This window comes from Musa acuminata, chromosome BXJ1-2 (assembly GCF_036884655.1).
Source record: "Musa acuminata AAA Group cultivar baxijiao chromosome BXJ1-2, Cavendish_Baxijiao_AAA, whole genome shotgun sequence".
NCBI lineage: Eukaryota > Viridiplantae > Streptophyta > Magnoliopsida > Zingiberales > Musaceae > Musa > Musa acuminata.
The window spans coordinates 23087157-23099361 of NC_088328.1; the positions used below are offsets into that span (position 1 = coordinate 23087157).

Sequence of the window (12205 nt, forward strand, 5' to 3'; positions counted from 1 at the left end):
GAAGATTCACTTCTACTTCATCCTATGGCAGTTTGTGACTTGGTTCTTTCTTTGGATTGCGTAAGACAATATATAGAGATTGATGAAGCTTTGAAGAGAGTCAAAACATGAAAATATAGTGACTTCTCTTGTTCTTTCCGAGGAAGAAGCAGCTCTGCCTCCCTATCTATCACATCAATGAGGAACTGAGACACAAATCTGTACCAAAGCAAAGAAAGCCCAACGCTTGGATAGGCCCATCCAACACTCGCATCAACAATGGGAGTTTGAGCCATCACGAATGATTTGTTATTCATGTAACTCGATAATCTTTCAAGCTCTTCTTCTTCTTCTTGGAAAGGAACTTGTTTTTTCTTGACTTCATCTCTTCTTCACATTTCTCCCTCATTTATGTTTCTTCTAGTCATCCTATATTGCATTAACAGTAATAATCACACATCTGATTCAAATCTGTGCACCCCTCATATGTAACTCTACCCTACATCTGAGTTATCTAATTCATGCGTCTGCATCAGTAGGATCACAAAATTGTGCACCCATAAAATCATCATTTCAGTATTCATGTATGCCCATCAAAATATAAAATAAAAAAAAGAAATGATTTTTTTTTTCTTACAAGTTAACAAACTTGAAGTTGAAATCTTTTTACGATGCAAAGAAAATGAACCATTAAAAAAATCAAGATCGATTTGTGTGGTGAAACCAAATTACTCGTGGTGTTGGAGCTTAAATCAGTAATGTTACCGTTACCGTCGTATTGATGACCGATCGATATTGACAAAATTAAAACCCCTAAAATGTATCGAGAGATCTTTTAACTCCAACTTAATAACGGTGAAATTATACTGTCATGGATGATTGATGATCTTAATTCATCAAAACAAACAACCAGTTCTTGTTCAGAGTGAAAAATGTAAATGTTTTCTTCTCCCCTTACTCCTCCTGGTTTGCTGCAAGACCGATGGATGATGTGAAGCCAGATTCACTAACAGCTGTTGTATGTGAGTTAGGTAGCAACCCCAGCAGCTCTCGGGACCCCATCCTTTTGATTCCTGACCTCCATTTCTCTCAAAGGGCCACCATCCCCTTAAATGCTTGTGTTGTCCATTGCTGTGCAAATCATTGTTTCACTAGCATGGATATCTCAACCCTGTTTCTTCACCCCTCTCATTCATCTGACCTACATCACACAACTTCTCCCTAAGGAGACCCAAGTACACTTTTGTGTGAACATAAAACACAAATGAAACAATCTTAGCCCTAGCTAGCTAACTAGGATAGAGGAAAGGTAAAGCATGTACAGCATACATCTGTTTGGATAACACCCAGTGGATTAACTTCAAGTAGGTGGAGATGCAGAAATGTTAGATAGTTTCTTCGGCAAATTAAACTTGGATATAGGGACCTGAAGACCAAGTCACATTGCAGTATATAAATACAAAAGGTCACACTAATTCCATTGGTGTTCGTGAGTGCAAGTCCTTGACAGTGCAATTTGGTCCATTTTGTAGTTATGATGTTAATATTCATCGGGATATAATTCTTGTTTTACTTTCTTTCCGGTGTTGAATGATATATTTCCACACCTCAGCTCTCACTTGCTCTCTAATCTCTCTCTGTCTGTGTCCACCACAACCTTCTTGTTGTTAGCATCTCTTCTTTTTCTCTTTCAGCAGTTTCATAGGCGGGTGACCCTGCCATCCTCTGCACTCTGCAGCAAATTGATGTCCTGCAATGGTATGGCGTCGTCATCCTCTTCCTTCTTCTCCCCAAATTATGTGATACATATGCAAACTCCTCATGAGGAAGAACACCAACTCTCCTCTGCGGTTGCCGCCCTCCTTCACAACACCCCATGCAACAGTCTCCAAGACCTCAGAGGTAAGCTTGTCACGCATCTCCAAGCATCTGTCTCCTTGAATTCCGGAACTAAACCAGCTTGAAGCCCTCGGATGGTGGTGGCGCAGTCATGGCTCCGATGATAGGGAAGAGATCTCTGTCCTTCTCGGGGGTCGAGAACGGCGATGAGATGCACGCCGATGATGACTTCTCGGATGACGGCATGCAGACAGGCGAGAAGAAGAGGAGGCTCACCGTGGAGCAGGTGAGGACACTAGAGAAGAACTTCGAGCAGGGGAACAAGTTGGAGCCCGAGAGAAAGATGCAGCTGGCCCGAGCCCTGGGGCTGCAGCCAAGGCAGGTGGCCATCTGGTTCCAGAACAGGAGGGCCAGGTGGAAGACGAAGCAACTGGAGAAGGATTACGATGTCCTGAAGAGACAGTTCGAGGCCATGAAATCGGAGAATGAGGCTCTGCGCGCACAGAACCAGAAGCTCCACGCTGAGGTACCCGAGAATTCTCGATCTATCCAATCACTTAATAGCTCTCCTCCCTAATCGATAAGCCTTCGAGAATGATGACCTGATGATGGTTTCAAGAACCGTCTCCTTTGTGGTGTCAAGTTATCACCTTTATGTTTCTTAAAGCTGCGATTGGGATTCTCACATCCGCATTTCTATTTTGTACTTCACATGAACATCATCAAGTTGGTGTTATAGCTTGCGATCTTTCTTTTTGTCTTTTTTGTGAGAACATTTGTTTTACCTCCGGTGGTTGCATACCATGCACAGATATCGGCGCTCAAAGGCAGAGAGGCACCGGAGCTGATCAACCTCAACAAAGAAACCGAAGGTTCATGCAGCAACAGAAGTGAGAATAGCTCCGAGATCAACTTAGATATCTCGAGAACATCGGTCACCGAGAGCCCCTTGAATCCTCACCAAAGCCTACCTTTCATTCACTCCATCAGGCCAGCCGACATGGACCAGCTCCTTCAGAGTTCTTCCAGGCCAGAGATGCAATCCCCCAAGATCGAGACCGGCGCCACCGAGGGAAGCTTCAGCAACCTGTTGTGCGGCATGGAAGACCAATCCGCCTCCTTCTGGCCATGGTCAGATCACCCCAACTTCCATTAGCTCGTCTGTTCGATCGACTCCTCATCGCTGTCCACATGGTTGCTGAAATGTGAGAATTATGCTGCACTAGCAGCATTTGAATTTGAATTCTACTATATATATATATATATATATATATATATATATATATATATATGGTTGTCGAGTTTCAGAGGCATTCCTTCGATTGCATCAAAGCAGTGAATTGCTTTCCCCTTCCTTCGACCGTGCCGAGTGGTGTCTACCGGTTTCCGCAGCTGCTCTTTCTCCCTCTCCGCACTGCATGTTTGCAGGTGTTCTCAGGAAAGTTGAGCGACAAGAGGTGAAAGCATTAGAGCACCAACTCGGGCTCGAGATCGTACAAGTACATGGAGAGGCCAACCTACAAGACATTGAAATTGGCTGCCACATGGACCATATATTAAAAAGTTGCACCCTTTTCTAAAAGGTCTCTTCTTTGCAGCTACTACTACTTTTTACTCGATGAATGCTTCTAGCTGAACTTGTTCATAAGAATATTAGGTATAGCGAGTCTGGAACATATGCTGCTTGAGATAGAGAATGGAGATGAGGAATGGTACCCAGGAAAGGAGGAAAGAAACAGCATGCATGTGAAGGCCAAGAAGGTGAGGAAGAAAACAAGGTGTGGGGAAAGGGGTTCTGTCTTTGGTTTTTGGTTAGTAATATCCTTGCTGCTGACACCGGAAGGCAACCTTTAGCCAGCCAGTACCCCACTTTGGCCTCACAGGAAAAAGTCTTCTTGCATTTGAGATAAGAGAACCATGTGATCCACTGTCACTTCCTATCCTACAGACTTTTATGATGATGGTGCAACTGCAAGGTCTTGTTCAGAATTCTGTAAGCTTATTCTAAACTCAAAACCTTTTCTTTTCTCTTTTTCTTTGGTGGGGAGCTGGAAATTACCTTTACAGTTTAGGCTGAATGCCGGAAGAACTAACTGAACTCAGTAGATAACATTGTCGAGAACTAATTAGCATGCACAATCCACCCAAAGCTGCTGCTAAACACACATGCTGGCAGCTGTTTCCAAAAGAATCTTGATCATCATGTGATCCTACATCCTGTAAACGACTGTCACAGAAATCCAAAAGGAGGCCCGAGTTCTCCCTTCTCACTCTGTAAATCTTGAACTCTTGTGGTGAGATGCCACCACCTTATGGCTTTAGCATGTTGTCCAGATCTGAAGGGAGGGTATCAAGAACAGTGAGAGGCTGAGTTCAAGCAGGCCATTTCTGTAGAAAAGAACATGCACAAGGGCTGTGTACATCAAAACTTACTTCAGGTAACAGAAAGATTCTTCTTGATAGATAGAGAGCAGCAGTAGTCGGATTGTTAGGCATGGAAAGTCAATGGAAAGGGATGTTAAGGGCTTCATATTACGGATCATAAGACATGGCATGGTGCTCTCCTCAGGGAATCAGGGTGGGTCAGTGCACTCACAAGCACACATATCTCTGAGGATGAGTATTGAGTGTTTTCTAAAACCCAAGAACATCAATTTTTCTTAAATATTAGATGCATTAATTTGTCTTAACACATAGATTTCGGCATACGATCATGTAAGTCAAATGCCAAAAATATGGAGAAAAAGATTGATGGCATAATTCATGATGACCAGTGCAAACTAATGAGGGGAATGTTTTTTCTGATTTGAAGAATACACAGTCCAATGGCTGCAAAAGATCAAGAACCTATATAATCTATCCTGAGAGCAATGTGCTGGAATAGGATTTCTCAGCCTCAGTGGAAGGCTGTGTGTGGAGCTGAACTTTTCATATGGAAAGGTCAGGAGTGATGTGTTCTTGGGGAGGACCAATGCAAACTTGTCTAAATCTCATGAGCAAATGCTGCTGACATTGTCCTGTAGCATTTGGCTCCATGTGGGAGCACACTGACCAACTGTTGTTGCATAGGCCTGGAAGCTTGCCAGTAGGGACATGCTGTATGTAGACCAGTTTGCTCAAGAAACAGAGGGCTCCTTGAAGGTTTCTCAAGTGTAGGTTTCTGAAAGTGTTGTTCATGGGCTGTGTGGAGGATGATTAGCTCCCTTGTCTTCACTGCAATGACCATCCATCAGCTGAGAACAGGGTAGGATGCAGAACCTTTTTTAGGAGAGGAGGCCAAGAAACTTTAGGTTTTAAAAAGACCAAGATTATTACCTAATTAAAAACTTGATTTTCATGCAAGAACTTTTTTTCTGTGAGTTAATAAATCAATGGACAGTGAGCTCAAGCCAGTAAGGTCACTTTTTTGAGGGAAAGATTGGGTGTAGCTGATGTTTTTAGCAATAAAATTAAACAGTTCATGCAATAAGAAGGGTAGGAGAATCTTCCCTACTAAAAGAAAAAAAAGGAAAGGAAGAAAACTAATTCAGCAGCTTCCATCTATCTATATAATTACATGTAAAGTTTACCTCTAGCTTAGAAACACATCTTCCAACCTAGTGAGATTACTCAAACAAATTCATAGTATATTCCAAGCTTAAAAAGTCCAAAAAATGAAGTGTAATCCTATCTAGTTCAGGTTAGATTTATTTAGATCCTCTATCATTTGCAGTAAAAATTAAACACAGGAAACTATATTGCAAAAAAGAAATCATAGCTTCAATGCACAAATTTTGAATGTGGATTGCTCGATCCTCTGTCATTTGCAGTAAAAATTAAACACAGGAATCTATATTGCAAAAAAGGTAATCATAGCTTCGATGCACAAATTTTGAATGTGGATTGCTTGATCCTCTATCATTTGCAGTAAAAATTAAACACAGGAATCTATATTGCAAAAAAAAGAAATCATAGCTTCAATGCACAAATTTTGAATGTGGATTGCTCCCCCTCTCTCTTCCCACCAAATAAAAATGAAACCATTGCATAAACATTGGATAGTTATAAGCTTCTATATGATCAAATACATGTTTTTTTTATTTATGCATTACTTATGAGATCATAGACAAAAACTCTTAAGAAACAGGCACTTGTTGTAAGATTTGGCACAGCACAAGGACTGGAAGACCCATGTTTAGGACAGATTCATACAAGGGAGATGTCACATTCAAGTTCCAGTTACAAGAAGGTCCATAACTTCTCTTTTGGTTACCATACTATTCCTCCACACCATGGAAAACTGAAGGAATCAAACATGGGGGACCATGTACCAAAATATGAAGATAACATGCAGGTGGGTCGCTATTTGATCTCATTGGAAGCCTAGATTTCACAGTGCAGATATTGTTTCTGATCCTCGGCTCCATATCCCCACGTGGTTTAGAGGTGTTCTTCATCCACACCAAAGATGGCTTTCGCCAGAGAAATTTAGCATACTGATGCATTCAAACCAATAAACTTTAGGAGCAGTGGTTAGGAAGTCTTATCAGCCTGTAGATGTTGGGTAGCAAGGAATCTAAAGAAAGAAACACTTGTACAACTCCAACCAAGAAGTAGCTGGATGAGGTACACAATAGTAAAGTGATAAAAAAAAAAAAGGTTCATCACAGATGATTAAGAACACATCCCGAGTACACATAGTTTAACAAGGTCAAGAGAACTCACGTTGAGATTTCCCACCATGACACGCATGTCTAGACTGGCATGTTATCTTCTTCTGATTTCTAGGAGCGGCAGCAGTGAGATAGCAGCATCAGCTTTATGGATCTCTCATGTGAGCACGAGAGATCATCCTGAGAGTGCTACAAGAACGATAGGGTGGACAACGTTGATGCACTGCCTCATTGTTTAGTTGACTATTGAAGCTAATCCTCGTGAATCAGCAGCTATTTTTTAGATCAAGAACTTCTCGAGTTCCATGAGGATGGTCAAATAAAGCCACACACAAAGTGGTCTCGATTCACACCTCTTCATGAGACTGGTTGCCAAACTTTTTCTTTCAGGATCTTTTCCTCCAAATTGTATTGGACATTTGTTTAGAGGGTGTCTAACAGTTGTGCATGGGCTGCTACTGCTACTACCCATGGCAGGAAGGACGTGTTTGTATGTGGCCTTGGCAAGTCATTATTTGCCTGTAGTACTTCAAACAACAACTCTCTCTATTTGTGATCATCGACATGCGTTCTGTAATGGTTAACGCTACTGTATCTCATTAGAAATATCATAAAAACTTGGAAAAGAATGTTCATGAAGACATCCCTAAGTCCAGGTTTTTAGATTTAACTCAAGCCATACTAACGAATCACATATGTCTAAGAGCCTACAAGATACAGTGGCAGCGAAATTGCAACAAGATAAGGTCCATCAAATGATACCTCTTATATAACTATCATCTCTACTGACTTCCAAGATTCATAATCTCGAATGAAATTATATGTTGACACTGCTTAAAGTGCAGTCTGCTTTCAATGTCAATAGAACCGCAAAGGGCAAAGGCTCCATTCGATAATCTTTCTTGAAGTTAAAAAGAAAGTAGAAGAACAGCACAAATCAGAACAGTTCTGCATATCAGACTCACTTCTAATTTCACATAAGATATATCAACCCATCAATAGTCTTGTATTCCAGGACACCCATAGAAAGAAAAAGAAAAACCAATAGAAGCAACTGATACCTGCAATATAACATTTAGAGCCTTCGAAAGGGCAGGCTTCAAATCCGCTGGATGTAATGCCCCACTCTCATAGTCCAATATTAATTCTTCCATGTTGTTGTACATCCTTCTAAAAAAAACATAAAAACGACAACATAATTTGCAACAGTTCTAAATGGAACAAAAGAAACTAGATCATCATTAATACTTCAGCTGAACGACAAAAAAAGGGGAAAAAAAATTGCAGAGCTTTAAAATGAGATAATAGGAGACCTAGACATATGACCACTGGAAGGAGACCAAGTATGTGTCAAAAAGGAAAACACAAGCCATGCTTTTGTACATGCAGTTATAATATTCAGCACCAAGTTTACAATTTATTTGACTATGGATTTTTAACAATGAATAACAAATTTAAAGGGGCATTTGCATTTGCAAGACAAATTTGTTGTAGAACATTAGTGAATTCTTCCTAGATTTCAAAGGGGCATTTAAGTTAATCTTGACAGAGCTCACTTGGTTCCACCATTTTCCACTTGTTGCACAACTTCAAAATAGCCAAACCATGGGAAAACAACGTGCTTAATGTACTCCAGGCATGGGTTCCCTTCCACAATCTTTGGTGGGCAGTAAGCCTTTTTTATCTTCACATTTGCATCAGCCTACGAGAGAAACTGACTGTTATTGCAAGCTTGATGCAAAACTTAGGCAAAGGAATCACAGGAATTTAAGCAACATTCATATATAATAAGATTAATTAATTAAACAACGAGGGTAAAACATAAGTCCAGGCCTTGTAACATTAAAAAAGTAGTAGCTGTAAAAAAGTGATGCTAAACACAGCACCAACAATAACAAGCATTCAGTATAGGGGTTTGCTTAGCTCCCCAAAAATTTTGTAAGCCAATTGGCTTCAGGTAAGGTAATTACTATGACATGACAATTTAAGGAAAAAGAACAACCACTGTGATAAACTAGAAAGAAAGGGAAAGCTAATACAATACAAGACTCACCATCACTACAAATTTCCACCCAAGATCCGCAGAAAATCTTCATACTGTAAAATGTCACAGTGAATTTTATATAGATAGTTAATCTCAATATACCAACAACTTGAATGATTTGACTTCAACATAACTATGGAATTGAAAAATAATGTTCCAATGACAAGAATCAAATCACATTATATTCTTGGTTATATACTCGCTAAAACATATAATCCTCTCCATAGTACCGGATTTCGTGCTACCATTGATGTGCTACAATTGATGTTTTATTTCATGACTTTGTCAATTCACAAAACAACATGATGCTTTCATCAAATGAAACAAAAGATGGTTTGTAATTATGCTCATTCCATTTCCAAGCTCGATGAAGATGCACTGGATCCCAAGGCTTAAAAATGTTTGCATTTAAAAACATATACCTCTTCATCCTCCATCAAAATGGAAGAGGATGGATCACTTTGTGACATTTTCTCCTGTCCCTCCTGCAATCTAGGAAGCATGTCTGCATCATCCAAAGTAAATTGTCAGTAAATATCATATTGATAGCCATCTACATACTTTCCATAAATATTTATGCATAAAGAGATAGTAGTATACGATGTGACAAAATGTTGGGCTTGTTTTTTTCCTTTTGATGGCATCACAGTATTCTCTTGCAAGCACATTCACTTTCCTCTGATCCATGCCTAGCTGGCAGATGTCAGCCTGCAAAAGTGTTATTTAAAAGCAAGCTGAGTAACATGTAAATAGAACTTAATTTGACATGGCACATGGAAGAAAAGAAGAAACAAAAAAGATTACACAGAAATCAAGAAACAACCAATCCAGTATAGGAAAGAAAACCTATGAGGAAAAATATGTCAGCACATTGCATGCATGGATACAAAATCTGAGTTGCAGTCAACTCATCTTTTTTTCACAGTCAACTCATCTGACTGCACCTGGACACAATTAGATCTTACAATTAGTTATCAGCTTCATGACAACATTGTCCTCTCAAGTTTAAACATCATCTAGAAATCATAAACAAACATGTACGGATATAGCATACCTTATTATCCGCTGAAGTGTATTCCTTTGAGCTATATCCATTACAAGAGACCAATACTTATGCGCCCACCTATTAATTTCTTAATTACTTCTGAAGACCACAAAAATTCCACCCTGTCGAGCTTCATTCCAACAGCTTTTCAGATCTCAATGAGACATCGACCAACTGTTTGAATTTTCTTCAAGTCACCTCCCATCTTGTTATTCAGTTGGCAATCCATATTTTCACAGTGCACCCAGCTGAAGTCAGCTTCTTCACATTGATTACCTTCATAACTCCCTGTCCATGATTGAATATCCCTTATGTTGCACTAAGTTGTAAAACGTATGAAATATTCAATCTATTTAACAAACTCTAAAGACATAACATCTGGTAATCACAACATGCAGCGTAATAAGATGAATGTTTAGGCTGGATGTAATACACATTATCTAATTAACTACAACACAATATGGTGCAAAGAAAAACCATCAAGCCAGATCTCAGCAAACAGTTTGCAGAACACAAAAACACAGGAGTAACAGCTACCAGCAGAAGATAACCCAAGCAGACTACAAAACAAATTAAAAGCTTTTCTTCAGCTGCAAACCACCAATGCACTCAAAAGTCAGGTTCGATGCCTCCAAAGTCAGTACGATATCAAAGAGTAGTCATATAGCATTCAACCGGTTGCGATCACAAGAAAGGGAGACGAGTTCGAACCTGAGCGATGTGCATCCTCCCAGACGGTTCGAATCCATCATAGCAGACAGGAACCGTCTTCTTTACAAGAAGGTTCATCAATTCCCCCTCCTGCATGCATTCCTCCCCCACGCTCCTCACCAGCGCGAACCGCTCGTCCACCGTCAACCTGCGTCAACAGACAAATTCCACTCGATCAAAATACCAACTCGAAGAACTCGACACGAAGAATTTCAAAGGTTAGGGTACCCACGGGGCCGCAGCAGGCGGAGGCACCGAGGGCGAAGCATCGAGAGACGGTTCCGACGTCGGGAGAGGGATCGGCAGCCTCTGGTGCTCCCGCCATCATGGATCGCGAGTTCGAAAAGGGCTTGGGGCTGCGGGCTTACTCTGCAGTTAGGGTTTTGTGGGTCTCTCCTCTCCGTGTTCTGGGCCAAGACGCTTTCTTGTCCAGACTCAGCCCAGCCCATTTATTTTTCGCAAATCATTAAAAATAACGAATATATATATATATATATATATATATATATATATATATATATGTATATGTATGTATGTATGTATGTATATAATCAAAATTGAAAGTTGAGATCGGAGAAAAAACACTATCAATTGAATCCGAATCAAACTCTTAATTATAAATTATTACGACATAGGTTGACCGATAGATGCGAGTTTGTTCAATCAAATAAAATAAAATATTCTATGTTTGTTCAATCACCTGTTGTAATACGAGTTTATCGTTCCACTCGAAAGACATATTTTCAATCTCGACTTATTATTATTTATTTATTATTATTATTATTTATTATATATAAGTCTCCCATTAATATCCATCCAAATATATTAATTAACACATAAAAATCTAATTAAATTGGTTTATTATATATATATATATATATACATGAAAATATTAAAAATAAGCAAAATAATATTATTTTCAAAGAACAAACGATACCTTGAAATGGAGTGTGCACCAAGTTGTCTGCCCCTTTGAAATTTAATGTCATGAGAAGATTACGTGCTCTTGATATGATTGCCACAAGACTCGTGTACCAAAGTCAAAGGAGTGTCGAGGCACTAAGATTCAAATGCCACGCTTGACTTCACTATTCTCTGTCGACACTCAAATCAAACCCTGCAGAAGCTTCAATAAGACAAAGTGACACCATCGGGAATATGGAAGAATTCTTTCATAGGGCACAGAAATTCCAATTCATCATCCAAGGGTGGACATTTTGACCTGGAAGAATGACACTGTCAAACACTGCATCAGGCAGGGATAAAAAAAATGATAATAGAATCAGTAATCTAAATCACCACTTTATTGCTTTTGGTTGATGTTTGTGTTGAGTGAATCAGCCACAGGATATTATGACTAATTGACATGGACAAGCTGACAGCAACAATGTTTGACTTTTCTTAGAGAGAGAACAATCAGGTGATTTGAAGTATTTCCTTATGATCACAAAGTCTGTTAAGAAATGAAGTATGATTGGTGGACTTAATTTCTCTTAAACGAATTTATCATGAATCAAGTCGATTTTGATATGTTTTTTCTCTTCCTAAGTAATCGGTCAACTTGAATAGCAGCCGACGACTTCGCCTGCATTATCGTTTTAAGGATTACATCATGTTTTTGTTGGGTCAACTCAATCATGGAATAAGACAGAAAGCATCACTCACATTATTTATGAGTCGAGTCTTTAAACGTTAATTAAAACCCTCTCTTGTTGATCAGAAAAGAAACAGAGCAGCCAAGATTTAATACCGAGAATTGTGGAATTTGACTATCGATCGTAGTCTTGATAAACATTTCTTCTTAATTGGAATTTATTGTGTTCGTCAACCATTGCCGTTCTTGTCGAAACCTGTTTGTATTCAGGATATGATTGGAAGCAACAAGAGGAGCAGAGTCTGATTTTTGTTGATTTTTAAGCTTCTAATGTGAATCAC

At 39.5% G+C, this 12205-nt stretch overlaps 1 protein-coding gene and 1 pseudogene across 2 annotated transcripts; one reads left to right on the plus strand and one right to left on the minus strand.

The window, feature by feature from the left end:
- Positions 1–1468: 1468 nt before the first annotated feature.
- LOC108952063 (homeobox-leucine zipper protein HOX21-like) lies at positions 1469–3846 on the plus strand. 2 transcript variants are annotated; one of them, XR_010481863.1, is made up of 4 exons: positions 1469–1881; positions 1968–2344; positions 2630–3401; positions 3476–3846. XR_010481863.1 is itself a non-coding variant. In XM_065094047.1 (3 exons), the coding sequence occupies exons 1-3, from the start codon at positions 1725–1727 to the stop codon at positions 2972–2974; spliced, it is 879 nt and encodes a 292-aa protein (XP_064950119.1). In that variant the 5' UTR covers positions 1469–1724; the 3' UTR covers positions 2975–3846. The 2 variants fall into 2 exon arrangements, 1 of the variants encoding a protein (XP_064950119.1); XM_065094047.1 differs by having other exon boundaries at positions 2630–3846.
- Positions 3847–8022: 4176 nt separating this feature from the next.
- On the minus strand, positions 8023–10595 carry LOC135611601 (tyrosine--tRNA ligase 1, cytoplasmic-like; annotated as a pseudogene).
- Between the last annotated feature and the right edge of the window lie 1610 nt (positions 10596–12205).